Source organism: Trichosurus vulpecula, chromosome 1 (assembly GCF_011100635.1).
Source record: "Trichosurus vulpecula isolate mTriVul1 chromosome 1, mTriVul1.pri, whole genome shotgun sequence".
NCBI lineage: Eukaryota > Metazoa > Chordata > Mammalia > Diprotodontia > Phalangeridae > Trichosurus > Trichosurus vulpecula.
Window position 1 is genome coordinate 8,421,419 of NC_050573.1, and position 14,151 is coordinate 8,435,569.

Here is a 14,151-nt window from a genome sequence, read left to right on the forward strand (position 1 = left end):
GGGTGGGAGGGGCCTTAGAACTGGGGATGTCGGGGCTGGGAGGGGCCTTAGGAACAGGGTATGTCAGGGCTGGGAGGGGCCTGAGAACAGGGGCTGGCAGGGCTAGGAAGGGCCTAAGAACAGGGGATGGCCTCAGAACAGGGGATGTCAGGGCTGGGAGGGGCCTTAGAACAGGGGATGGCAGGGGTGGGAGGGGCCTTAGAACAGGGAACAGAGAACATCAGGACTTGGAAAGAAATGGTGTGTGCCCTTGGGCAGGGAGTTCACTGTTCTTATCCTCAGTTTATTTATCTGGAAGACTTCCCTTGCGGGTGGGGCTGGGAGGGAAGTTCCCTGGAGATGTGGCAGTGGCCGCTTTGGCGATCTGGGCCCTCTCAGCAGTGATGTGGTCCCCGGTGTAATGGCCGTTTCCCTTCACTCTGGGGTAAGCTGGGGACAGGCTGCCATCAGGGGAGGAGGCTAACGTCCTAACTGGAATTCTGTCTTCAATTCAGGTTGGCAAGTGACGGAGCCCCCTCCTGGCAGCGATGACGGGGCCATCTGGGGGGCCTGTGCGGGATGTGCTGGGTCCCTGATGAGGGGCCCGGCTGCCTCTGGGCGCCCCCACCATGGCCTAGCCTCCGGCCCGACATCATCGGGGCCTCACTCGACATCTCCGTCACCATGGGAGGCTGCTTCTCCAAACCCAAGCCAGGTGCTGCCCCCCCTTCCCCGCCCCCACCCCCTGCAGCTCGTCCTGGAAACAGCCAGCTCTAACTAGGTCAGGCCTGTGGCGATCTCCACGGGGAGACGGTTCCAGGAATGTTAATACGGGGCCGCCTGGGCTGAGGCTGGAGACCTCTCGGAGCTGCAGAGACCCCTGCATGCCAACAGCCCCGGCACTGAATGGAGCCAGCAGCAGTGAGGGCGGGGACTCCAGGGGGTGAAGGGTGTTAGGAGCAAACGCTCTCCTCAGAAAATGCCTTCCTCTAGACAGCCTTCTGAAGTCAATGGGGAAACATGCCTACCCCCACTTTACAGATGGGGGAACTGAGTCTCGGAGAATTGTCTGCAGGGCACAAGGCCAGCAGATAGCCGAGCCAAGAGGCAGGTCCACTTCACAGAGCTCCCTAGTCCTGGGCTCCCTTGGCCCAGCCCTTGCCTCTGAAAAAAGACATCTGGGGGATATCAGTGGGGACTTGGGGACTATCAATGGGTTTACTGGGGAAGGGGCCACCCTGGTCTGTCCCTGCTGGTTGTGAAGCCACTGAGCCTCTTGGCACAGCAGAGGGGATGAGTGGGGTTCGAATCCTGTCTGTGGGTAGGAATGGGGTGGGGAATCTCCCCATAGGCAGAGCTTGTGTCCAGATGGCCTGTTTAGCCAGGTCAGGGAGACAGATTGGCCGAGGAAATGGGCCCCCCATGTCCTCCAGTGGCCTGCGAAGGAGCCCTGAGGGCCGGAGATGGAGTCACACAGCCAAGGACCCACCAGAGTTTGGGGGAAACGTCAGAGGCTATGGATATGAGTTTGTTCCTGGGGGAATCAATAGGAGGGGACATGAGAAACTGTCAGGGAGGGGCCCTGGAACAGGGAATATCAGGTCTGGGAGGGAGCTTAGAACAGGGGATGTCAGGGCTGGGAGGGGTCTGAGAACTGGGAAGGTCAGGGCTGGGAGGGGACTTAGGGGCTAAAAAGGGCTTTCAACTCTATTAAGTCCAACTCTAGCATTATTCATATCTCAAGGACTAGCTAGGGAGCTGGGTCACCCTTTCTTGCTCTCCCCTGTTGGGGCTTTTCCCTCAGGCCAGTCCTTAGAATTCTGCCCTCGGTGGGCCTAAAGGAGCCTCCAAAGTGGCTGGAGGGTCGTGTCTGTGGGGCCTTTCTAGATCTCACAGGACTGGGTGAGTCTTAACTCCTCCTCCCATGAGCCCCAGGAGGCAGGGCCTAGGGGTGCTCTGATCACCCCCATTTTGATGCTGCTCAGAGGGCGCCTCTCCCAGAAGGTCTCCAAAAAAGGCCTCTCCTGATGCTGGGTCTCCAGGACACCAGAGGTCCTTCCAATATTAACATGGCAACCTTCTTCCCCCCATCCTGAATCTTGCTGGTGGCGAGTTCAAGGGAGGCAGAGAGTCATCAGTGAGGAAGGCACAGCCTCTTCCTCGCCCCTGGTCAGAGAGTGTTTGTAAAGGACAATGACCAGCTGGAGTGAGGAGAGGGGCTGGAATGGGGAAGGCTGGGCCTGGGGATCGTCCTAGGAGGATCCAGTAAATGCCCTGGGTCTGTTTGGCCAGCTTCGGGACAAGATGTGCTAGCTGTCTTCTAATAGCTTTGTTCTGCTTGGCCCCAGAGGGCAGACCAAAGTGGAGGCTGCAGAGAGGGAGATGAAGGTTTGAAAGCAAAAAAAATGCGTGTCCGTTAGAGCTGTCCAAAAGAGTAGACAGAGTAGGAGGTATTCACTTGGAGGCTGAATCTGCTCAGAGAGTCCAGAGAAGCAATCCCTCCAGCACCTTTGGGGGCTGTGATCCGTCCCAGCTTGGCCTTTGGATGTTCCCTGGGGGCCAGGGAGAGGCTGTCCTGATGGCCCCAAACCCTGGTTGTAGGCCCTTTTGCCTGGAGCCAAGGCGGTGGGGCAGAGAGTTGGATGGGCTCCTGAAGGGTGTTCCTACCATCCCCGGGACCCCTTCAAGGCTCTGTTTTTCTCCCCTGCCCCCCGCCTGTTTCTAGGCTTTAGCTTGGGGTCTGGCTGCTGCCACCTGTGGCCTCCAGGGCTGGGCCAGTAGCTGCTGGGCAGCATCTGGGTCAAGCCACCACAGGCATGCTAGGAGTGCAGGGCCCGGCTTGGCCATCCTGGCTCCCCCAAGGCCTGGTGTTCCCTTACGTGATCCCTATCGGCAGCTATTTTTACAAGGGCTCAGCATTACCTGGGGACCTCCTGCCTTTCTCGTCGGATCCACCTTCCTTGAGAGAAGCTGGGGTGGAGGGGGTGGCCTGGACTGGAGGAGGAACTGAGGGGGCAGCTGCTTCTTGCCCGGGGAGGCCAAAGGAGGCCTGGATCCCAGGGTCTTGGAGGCTTAACCAGCTGCCAGACCATCCCTGCTGTGGCCTGGACGTTGGGGCTCATGGGCCTACAGGAATGATCATGGCATTGCTTACGGGAAAGCATCCGCAAGGCTGCTTAATTTATTAAACAGGATACCCAAGTTCTGGGGCAGCTAGATGAAGCTCCAATGGATACACTCATCTTCCCGGGTTCAAATCCAGCCTCAGACACTTCCTAGCTGTGTGACCCTGGGCAAGTGACTTCACCCTGTTTACCTCAGTTTCCTCATCTGTAAAATGAGCTGGAGAAGGAAATGATAAACCACTCCAGTGTCTCTGCCAAGAAAACCCCAGATGGGGTCATGAAGAGTAGGCCATAACTGAAACAACTGACCAACAACCTACCGAAGTTCAGAGTGGTGACTTGGCCAAGGTGATGATGCTGCCTAGCCAGTCAGCCCTGGTCTCTCCTGACTCTGCATTCAAGGCTCATTTAGCTACACAAGATTGTGTCCACCTGGATGGCCTTGGGACCCAGGGTGTCTACTGCCCTCTGCTCTCTGAAACCCAAGAGCCCTCAGGATGGATACAAGAGAGCGACTGGGTTTGCATTGCAAAGACCCTTCAGATGGAGGAGGGTCATGGTTGCCTTGGCCTTGGGCACCTGTGTTGAGGGAGGGGAGCAGGCCTAGGATTTAATTACTAATGTCAGTAAGCACTCTGCTTGGCCTCCTCGGAAGGTCAGTCAGTGGTCCTGGAGAATGCTTCCTGTCCTCCTTTGAAAGGGCCCCAGGGAAGGAGAGTCTGCCTTCTTAGGGTCAGGGTTTGAGTCAACCACCTTGTCTCAGGTACTTCAGCCCATCCCAGTCCTCGTCCATCCCCCTTCAGGGGAACCCAACCTGGGAGAACCTTGTCTTTGTCCTCCCACAAGTCAACTGTGGGGGATCTTTTCAAGCACTCAGGGCCCTGTACCATTGAGAAGATGCTGGGAGCCCAAGGCCCATCCATCAGGTGTTCAAGGCTCTCCCTTGGGACCAGCCCATCCTTTTTCAGCTTTGATAATGTCCTTTCCACTCCTCTGTAAATCTTCCCTTTGCTGGATGTGGCAGCCCACGCCCACCCAGCCCTCTGCTGCTCTTGGGTGGAGAAGCCCACCTTCAGTAGGGTGCAGAGCTCGGGCTCCATGACTCCCAGGCCTGCACTGACTCAGTAATGAGTAGCTAAAGTGCGTGTTGCCCTTTAAGGCTTCTCTTATCATCTCCCTGAATGAGACTGCTGCTTTGGCTAGGATCCTTATTTTCCAGATGGGGAAACTGAGTTTGGGAGAGGAAAAATCTCTTGGCCAGGATCACACAGCTAGGAAGTATCTGGGGCAGGATTTGAAATTAGGAATTACTGAATTACTCTGTCCATCATGCTACTCGGGAAATTCCTTATGTCTTGTCTTTTTTTGGAGGCAAATGAGGTTAAGTGACTTTCCCAGGGTCATGCAGCTAGAAAGTGTCTGAAGCTGGATTTGAACTCGGGTCCTCCTGGCTCCAGGGCTGGGGCTCTATCCACTGAGCCATCCAGCTTCCCTGCTATCTTTTCTTAGAAAAATTGTGAGTTCATATGATTAGTCAACAAGCATTTTCAGCACCCACTATGTGGCCAATACCATGCTATATTCAGGGGTTTCACAGACAAAAAATAGAATAGCTCCTGTCCCCCGGGAGGCTGCATTTTACTATAAATGTAAATCCGGACTCTGGTGATGACGTGAATTTGACCACCAGAAGGTGCGGACTTGGATTGTGCGGAGTCTTCATGGCGGAGGAGGCAGCTGGGCAGGCTGCCATGGGCCCTCTGTCTGTGGGGGCCCTCTGCCTGGGGAGCAATGGAGTATTTGGAGCATTGGGAGAATCAGAGTTGGTAGGGAGGAGGCTGGACCCCAGGCCTGCCTTCCCTCCCTCCCTCCCAGGCCTGGTTATCTATTCAGAAGTTAGGGGTACAAGGCAGAATATTGGCCATTGAGGTTGTTCCCACACCAGCCTGCAAGAGCCTGGGGTCTAGGAGTAGTTGGGCAGACCTTGGCCTCATTAACTCTCTCTCCCCTCCACAGTGGAGCTCAAAATTGAAGTGGTGCTCCCAGAGAAGGAACGAGCCAAAGAAGACGCCTCTCCCAATGGCCAAGCCAGCCCTCTGGCCTACAAAGCCAACGGCCGGGCCCGACACTACCACCCAGAAGAACGGCCATCCACCCTGCACCCCTACCCCAGCCCTCATGACCGAGTGGAAGCCGCTGTGTGCCACGTCAAGGACCTGGAGAATGGCCAGTAGGTGCTTGGTGGGTTCCCCTTGGATCCAGGGGACGTCTCAAAGCCCTCCCCATCCTGCCCTCCCCTGCATCCGGATTGCAGAGTTCTGGAAGGAGGGTGGGAGGGAAGGGGTGCTGCCAGTGCCAGCGCCTCGGTGTCCTCAGATGGGAGCCCCCACAGATGGCTAGTTCAGTCGACGTGCACAAGAATCCCTCTTTAGTCTCTGATCTTGTTGTCCTCTGACCTCTGCAGCGGGGACCCACCACCATCTCCCAGGACCTCCCCATTCCCTTTGTTGGGGAGCTTGGCCTGCCATCCTCCTGTCTGCCTCCATCCCCACCCCCACCCCCACCCCCCACCCCCCTGACCCTTCATTGCTCCTGGGGCTGTCCCTTGGGCCAGTCAGGACAACCCTGGTCCCTCTGACACTCAAGGCCCCTTCAGATACTGGGCCCCTGAGGCTTCTGCCTGCTCATGTAACACAAACTCAAGGCCATTCAGCAACATGGCTGAGGGGCCCACTCTTCTGAGGGGCAAGCATTTGAGACTTCTTCAGGTTGGTGGGAATGCTGGGCCGAACTGGTGGCCTTGGCTCCAGGCTGCTGAGACCCTGCACTGAGACGCCTTTCCTTCCCTAGGATGCGGGAGGTAGAGCTGGGCTGGGGCAAGGCCCTCTTGGTGAAGGAGAATGGGGAGTTCCATGCCTTGGGTCACAAGTGTCCACACTATGGAGCCCCCCTGGTGAAAGGTGGGCCGGGGACCCTGTGTGAGCAGGAGAGTTACTAGGGACCTTTCCTTGGGGAGGGGGGCTTCTAGGGGCCTTTTTTGTGTAGGGAGGCTCTTATTAGGGACCTTGTCTGGAGCAGAGTGTGTTTTGGGGGCCTATGTCCTGTCCTGGGAGGGGATGGGATGGGGGGTATTTTCCTCTCAAGAAACAAAGGAGAGGCCCAAGAGTGGAGAAAGGTTTTGATGAGTCTCCAAAGACCAAGCTTAGGTGTCCTTCTTTCTCTGAAGAGTGGAGGGATCTCAGGGGTTGTAGGCCTGGGAGGGGCTGGGGGGGAGCCCTGGGGAACCATAAGGGGAGTTAGGGGTTAGGTGAAGGGGTCTCTGAGGACCATAAGGATGGCGGTGGAGTCTGTGGCCCCAGGATCTTGAGCATCCCACAGAACAAGAGATAGGAGCGTTTCTTCCCCTTCCTCCTGGGAGTAAGGCAGCTCTGGAAAGGCTGGAGTCTGCCCCTAAGGCCCTGGCCTGGCTGGGTGGCCTGAGAGATCCCTTCCTCCTGCCCCAGGCCCATGGCCCCTGAGCCTCTCTCCTTACCCCTTATTGTCTGAGCCAAAGCCCAGGACTTTCCAGTCTCCTGGCTGGGCCTCCAGCAAGGCCTCTCTCCTTCCAGGGGTTCTCTCCAGGGGCAGGGTCCGATGCCCCTGGCACGGTGCCTGTTTCAATATTGCCACTGGAGACATTGAAGACTTCCCAGGCCTAGACAGTCTGCCCAAATTCCAGGTGAAATAGGAGTTGGGGAGCAAGGCCCATGGATGGGAGAGAGGAGAGGTCCATGGTGGGGAGAGGCGAGGCCCAGAGTGGAAAGGCCCCTGAGGGAGGGAGGGAGGAAGGGAGGTAATCCAGAACTAGGCTTGGGAAGTTTCTCCAGCTATGGCGGGACCAGTGGCGAGCCAGGGTCCCAGGGACCAGGGTGCAACTGGGACCTGGGCTAAGCCTCTTTTGAGCCTTCAGCCACTCGCCAAGCTTACCTTTGGGAGACAGGAGTGTCGGAGAAGCCTCTGGCCAGGCCCAGGCTCTGCCCAGGGAGGGGCTGGCTGCCTTGGGACCCCCTCCTCCTGGGTTGGTTCCAGGATTCAGTGGGTGTGGGGAGACCCAATTTCCTTTACTGCTTTGACTGTCTCAGGTGAAGATTGAGAAGGAGAAGGTGTACATTCGAGCCAGCAAACAGGTAGGTGGCTCTGTGTGTGTGTGTGTGTGTGTGTGTGTGTGTGTGTGTGCGTGTGCGCGCGTGCGCGCGCGCGCGCTGGACTCTGCTCTGGGCCTGGGGGGTGGTCTGGGAGCTTCCTAGAGAGACTTCCTCTCCAGGGGAGAGGCGGGAGGGAGCTACAAAGAGGCAGACGTACGCTCAATGTCAGGGAGAGCTCCTCTAACTATAGACTTGTGCCCGAGTGAAATGGGCACCCTCAGGAGTGAGTGGATCCTCAGCACTGGAGGGCCCTGAGTAGAGGCCCAGTGCCCACCTGTCAGGGAGGCTGAGGAAGGCCATGGGGAAGCCAGAAGGCTCTCGTTGGTCTCAGAGCCTCTGAGGCCCCTTCCAGCTGAGATGCTGGGCCGTGCCGCTGGCCTCTGTCCAGAGAGCTGGCTTCTGAGCCAACCCCAGCATTTAAAAACAACCTCATCGGATCAGATGATCATTTTCATCGATCAGACTGGTTTCTTCTTCCACCTTCACTTCTGAATGGCTCCCCTTCCAGTGAGAGACATCCCTGGTAACAAAACACAGAGGCCGGAGGAACCCCGGCATAGGCTGACCTGGCAGGGCCTGCAAGGCTCCACCCCCATAGGCCCCCGCCCTTTTGAAGAAGGGCCGATCTTGGGCATCATCTCTACACATCAACCAATTTTGACTTTTTTTCTTCAGTTTTCAGCCCTCTTCCTTCTCTGTGCCCCATAAAATGGGGCCACTCATCCCTTCTGCATCCACTAGGTGTTTTTCCATCATCTCCCCCCCCCACCCCGCCCCCAGCAGTTGAGCTCCTTCTCTGTGCCCTGAACTGTGCCTGTTGTTAAACCTGAAAATTTGGTTGAAGGAAACAACAGAGCTAGGTGATAGAAAGATCCATGTTGTTTATTATTTTCCCTTAAAGCATAGCAGAGCTAGCTTACTTGTACGTACAAAGAGTCAGAGCATAAGCTCTGGCTCTCTGAACAAAGGAATGAGAAAACTTATATACGTTATTTTAGCAGACCTAGCAAGCCTGTGTTACCTCAGCTCCATGACCCCCATGTATGTTTAACCATGATACAAGAAGAGGATTTTATTTGTAAAGAATGTTGACAAAGGTCAGTTAATATTAAGCGAGGTAGTCTCTCTTGGGGTTAGGGTCTCCTCCTTCAATGGCTAACAGGGGTAAGATTGTCCCTAGGTCAGTCTAATCTGGCCTTGTGGACAGTGGTAAGGGTATTTCCTGAGCAAACTTTTACAGAGAACAAAGAAGCCAGGTCCTGGATCTTCTTCCAGTTACTCATTAATTCAGGCTCTGGGTCTGGTTGAAATTAGAAATGATATAAAATAGTATAATATTTTCCACACTATTAATAATAATAATCCGAATCATCACACCGACACCGCTAGTGCCCCTTGTGTTCTGCCAAGTGCCTTACATAGATATTCCTAGCAAGCCTGGGAGGTGGAGCCATCATGACCTCCATTTTACAGATAAGGAAACTGAGGATCCCAGAGGTGAGTTGTCTTGCCTAGAGCCACTCAGGCTGCATCTCATTCAGGATTCGAACCTAGACTCCACCCGTGACTCCCGGAGTAGGGAGAACATTCTGGTGTGAGAGCTGGGTTCTCCTCCCATCTCTAACACTTCCTTTGTGACCTTGGGAAAATCTTGAGTTAGCTTAGGGTCTTGGTGTCCCTATCGCTGAAAGGTCCGGAAGCAAGTGGACCCGGCCCAAATCTTGACTCTGGTTCTCACTGGCTGGGTGACCTTGGATGAGCCCTTTGCCCTCTGGGCTGAGACCCCTGGGTATGCCTGGGGTCCCTGGAGAGCTGCCCCTTCCCCAGGCCTCCTTGACCAGACAGAGCTGGTCTATCAGCAAGACCGAGGAAGAAGGGAATGATCCACTGCCCCTACATAGGAAATGATCCTGGAAGCTCCCAGTGGGGTCTACAAAACCTGGGTTCAAATACTGCCTCTGACACTTACAGGTCCCTTTGGATCTGTTTCCTCCTTTGTAAAATGGGGATGATGAAGGCACCCCTGCCCCTGAGGTCTTGGGAGGACTGCAGGAGTTAAAAATGTGTTTAGGGCACTTTGCAAAGGTGGATCTTACTACGTTTCTGCTAATCAAACCTAGAGGCAGCGAGATCCCACCCTAAGACAGATAAAAGAGTGAGTCAGCCCCTTCCCACCTCTGGGGAGACACAGGGATTCTCTGTGGGCAGCCAGGACAAAAAGGCTGGTCCTCCCTCGCTCCCCACCAGGCTGACCTTTCCAGCCCTGCTGCAGACTGGGGTGGGGGGGTGATGGGGAGACTCCCCGAGGCCAAGGTCAAAGGTTTGGCCTCTGCAGAGGCTTGCTAGTTGAGCACTAAACCTGGGCTCCAGAAAAGGTTGGCCGCTGTCCTGCCTCTGTGACCCTGAGAAGTCCCTTCCCTTCTCAGGGCCTCTGAGGGCCCCCCGGCTCCAGACTCGGGGCACCTGGGCACTGTGGTACCTCTCTTCCCCCAGAGGTGTACTGGGTATGAGAAGGCAGGCAGGCAGTGAGGCCGAGGCTAGTCCTCCCACAGTGCTGGACTCCCTGGCTGCCCTCTTCCAGGCTCTCTGGTCCCCCTCAGGGGTCTAGGGGGGCTGAGCTGGCTCTCCTGGGACCCCAACCTCCTCTCCCTGCTTCTTTCCCCCTTTTCATGACTTCCCTGTCTCTCATTATCAGCTAAGTGCCCCATTCATCCTTAACAAAAGGCCCGACTAGATCAAAGGCTTGGCTGCTGGAAATGCCTAATCCACACCTGACCAGGAAAGATTTCTGGGAAAGGGAGGGGTGTCTGTCAGAGGCTGTTTCCTTCTGTGTGTTTGTGTCTCTTGGGCCCTGTTTGTCTCCCTAGGAAGAGGTGGGGTGGGATGAGGGTTGTGTGTGTGTGTGTGTGTGTCTAAGAATCGGGAAAGAACCCAAGGCTCAGACTCATCCTGGAAGGGGGGGATGTTCAGTGGGCCTCAGCAGTTCTGTTGGTAGTCTGGGTGCTTCTTGTTGTTGGGTTTTTTTGTCCCTCTATCCCCCAGTCCCATAGTACCTGCATACAATAGATTCTTTGCATAGTCTTGGATGGATGCTGGGGGAGAGCTCTCTGTTGGGAGGGGGCCTGGGCCACTTTGGACAGCTCAGCAGTGTCCTTCCCATGGGCCTCTGGGGTGTTGCCCCTCTCTCCTTGGACCCTTCCTCTTGGCCCCCAGGGCTGGCCCCTACCAGGCTCTGGGGTGTCCTGGATGGGAGGGATCCTTCATCACCCTTGGCTCCCACAGGCCCTGCAGACACAGAGGAGGACAAAAGTGATGGCCAAGTGCATCTCCCTTAGCAACTACCATGTGGGGAGCACCAACATCCTGATTGTGGGAGCAGGTGAGCAGCTGGGGGCTTTGGGCATGTGCCTGGGTGCCTGCAGCTGTGTGGGGATGTGGGGGTGGGGCCCAGGCTGGGCCTGGGATCAGGACGAAGCCTCAGCTGGGGATCAGGATTCAATGTGAGCCTGGGATCAGGGTGTAGCCTTGGGTGGGGATCAGGGTCAGGCTTGGCTCAGTGATGAAGAAAATCTTCAGTTTCATCTTTGAGAATATTGGCCACCCCTGGTCTTGTCCCAGAGCCAAGTCTGAGATGGCTCAGAGAGATGAGACCCCCAAAGATCCACCCCCAACAGCTTGGTTTGGAGCTCAGTGACTGCGAACCTCAGCACTAACCGCCCCCCCACGCCCTGCAAAGAGCAGCTTTGTTTTCCAGCCTAACTCCAGTCTCACATCTGTTCATCCCTCTTTCACCATCCTGTTCTCAGCCCTTCTCTGTCTCTGGAGTTCCCAGACCTTGCTCCCCGCCTACCCCCATGGCCCGTGCATGGGTGCTCTACCAACCTCTGAGTGCTGACTGGCGATGGGTGGTTCCTGGCCCCAGGGGGAAAAGGCAATCTGATTTGTTCAGTCCTTCAAGGCTCAGTCTTTTTTTTGGCAGGGGCAGCTGGCTTGGTGTGTGCAGAGACCCTGAGACAGGAGGGCTTCTCCGACAGAATCGTGATGTGCACGATGGACAGACACCTTCCTTATGACAGACCCAAGCTCAGCAAGGTGGGCATCTCCTCCCCCCACCCCGGGCCCCACCCAGGCCCACTGGGCTTACCTTCCAGGACAGGGGCTGGCTCTAGGGCCCTGGGGCAGGCTTTGATGGTCACCCACTTTCAGAGATGCCCAGAAAATCATGAGTACCCAGTAAAACACCCAAAAACCATGCCATCCTCTCTAAGGCACTTCAGGCCTGAAATAGAATATTAGCTCATGATTATGATAGCTAGCATTTCTAGGTTTGCAAAGCACCCTGCCTCACAGTAAGGGGATAGCTGGCATTTATAAAGCAATTTCACGTTTGCAAAGCACTTTATAAACATTATCTCATCTGATCCTATTATCCCCATTTTAAGGATGGGGACACTGAGGCCCAGAGAGGTTCTGACCATGCAGTCAGTAAGTGTTGGAGGCTGGATTGGAACTCAGGGTCTCCTGTCTCTAAGCCCTGTGCTCTCTCTCTCTCTCTGCTGTGCCTCTTGGCTAGAATGATTCTCAGGGTTCTGGACTTCTCCAGGACACTTCTCCTTGTAGGGCTGGAGGCAGGTCTAGATTCAGTAGGCAGAGGCTTAGCCTGGTTTTTAATTCTCTTGGAGGTGGATGGCATACTGAATTTGGAGTCTCAGGACCTGAGTTCAAATCCAGATTCTGTCACTTATCAGCCCTCCCTGGGCTGAGGATTTCTCATCTGTAAATGAGAAGGAGGCAGCTGGGGGCACCATAGTACACACAGCATCAGGCCTGGAGTCAGGAAGATCTGACTTCAAATTCCACTTTAGACATTTAACTAGCTTGTGACCCTGGGCAAGTCACTTTACTCTGTTTGCCTCAGTTTCCTCATCTGCAAAATGAACTGGAGAAGAGAATGGCAAACCACTCCAGTGTCTTTGCCAAGAAAACCCCAAATGGGGTCAAAAAGAGCTGGGTACAACTGAAACAACTGGATAAAAACAGGGGAAGAGGCTTTAACAAGGAACCATCTTTAACTGGCTCTCACTTCAGAAAGAAACATCCAGTCCTCACCTTGGGAAGGTCACCTCAGCCTACTGACCATCCCTAGTCAGGGTCCTCTCACCTTCTGAAGCCCTGGGGCTTTTTGTCCGTGGGCACATCAACCTCTGAGAAGCCTCCTTGCCATTTGGCTTGGGCTTTCTCCAGCCCCCGGCCCCTGACATGCTTGGAGGAAGGCAGGGGCTGGAGTCCTGATTCAGAAAGACTGGAAACGTCAGCTGGAGCCTGGGCTGAGGATTTGTCCTTTCATCCTCGAGGCATTAGGGACTCATTGAAGACTTTTGAGTAGGGGAGTGGCAGGGTCAGATCTGTATTTCTGGAAGATCACTCTGGAAGCTCCGTACAGAATGGATTGGAGAGGGGAGAGACTGGAGGCAGGGAGACTGTTAGGAGGTCCAAGGGAGGAGCAGCCATGTCCTGGATTAGGGTAGAGTCCATGTGAGTGGAGAGGAGGTAAAGGAAGAGAAAGGAATTGTGGAGGACTGGCCAGGTTTGATAACTGCCTGGGTTTGAGCGGTGAGGGAGATGGAAGAGTCCCCCTCAACGACACTGGGTTAGGAAGAGGGATGAGCCTCCTCCTGGGAGCTGGGCACATTTTAGAGCTGTGAGTTGGGGATTAACAAATGAAGATTTAGTAAAGGGTTGTTTAGTGCCAAGCACTGTGCTAGGTGCAGGGGACAGAAGCAAGGTGATCCCCAAATGCAGGTGGGATGGCTAGGGGAGCTGTCCAGCAGCACTGGATCTCAGGAGAGAGCCGGGGCTGTAAGCAGGAATCTGGGTCATCTGAAGAGACTCAGTAGACTCCTGGGTGCCAATGAGATCCCCAGGAGAGCAAGGAAATGGAGAGAGCATAGAGAAGAAGCCCCTAGGTGAGCTTGGGGTGGGTGCCCACATTCAGGCCAGTGGAGAAGGGTGATCCATCAGAGGAGATCGAGGAGCAGCAGCCAGGCAGCCCGAGCATAACCAAGAGAGGCCAGTGCCACAGAACCAAGGGGGAGGGGGGATTGAAGCGAGGCAATCCCCAAATGCAGGTGGGATGGCCAGGGGAGCTGTCCAGTAGCACTGGAGCTCAGGAGAGAGATGGGGCTGCAAGCAGGAATTTGGGTCATCTGAAGAGACTCGGTAGACCCCTGGGTGCCGATGAGATCACCAGGGGAGCAAGGGAGGGGAGAGAGCAAAGATAAGAAGTCCCTAGGTGAGCCTGGGGTGGGTGCCCACATTCAGGCCAGTGGAGAAGGGTGATCCATCAGAGGAGATCGAGGAGCAGCAGCCAGGCAGCCTGAGCGTAACCAAGGGAGGGCAGTGCCACAGAACCAAGGGAGGGAGATGTCTGGAATGAGAGGGTAGCTGGCAGTGTCAAAAGCTGAGAGAGGATGAGGAGAATGTGGATCAAGCAAAAGTCCTCTGCTCAGATGAAGGAACCTTGGTAAAGGGCCTTGTGCTCCTTTTAATAACGCTGTCATTATCACCGCTATTAGTAGTTGTTATTTGTTAGGCAGCTAAGGGGAAGGTGTGATGGATAGCAGGGGTGAGAGCTGAGAGGGCAAGTGGCTGCGGAACCCCAGAATCCCTGCTTGACAAACCCTGACCTCTCTATTTCTTAGGGCAGGTTTTCCTGTCCAGAAACTCTAGAGCTCCGGACCCTGGTTCAGCACTAATAGTGCTACTCCTGTCTGTAATAATGGACAAGAATGAGGCCAGAATATGACCTGGGAAGGGGAGGTGGTCAGAGTCCATGGAGCCTTTCAGGGCTGGGACCCAATGGG

At 55.4% G+C, this 14,151-nt stretch overlaps 1 protein-coding gene across 2 annotated transcripts in view; it reads left to right on the forward strand.

Annotated features, from left to right (window-relative positions):
- Window positions 1-561: 561 nt before the first annotated feature.
- AIFM3 (apoptosis inducing factor mitochondria associated 3) overlaps window positions 562-14,151 on the forward strand; it is a 34,538-nt gene continuing 20,948 nt past the window's right edge. For both annotated transcript variants that reach the window (XM_036758682.1, XM_036758690.1), the window contains exons 1-7: window positions 562-694; window positions 5,121-5,334; window positions 5,955-6,064; window positions 6,713-6,822; window positions 7,226-7,270; window positions 10,571-10,667; window positions 11,268-11,380. In XM_036758682.1, coding sequence (XP_036614577.1) covers window positions 664-694; window positions 5,121-5,334; window positions 5,955-6,064; window positions 6,713-6,822; window positions 7,226-7,270; window positions 10,571-10,667; window positions 11,268-11,380 — 720 coding nt within the window. In that variant the 5' untranslated portion in view covers window positions 562-663. The remainder of the gene's footprint in view (window positions 695-5,120; window positions 5,335-5,954; window positions 6,065-6,712; window positions 6,823-7,225; window positions 7,271-10,570; window positions 10,668-11,267; window positions 11,381-14,151) is intronic.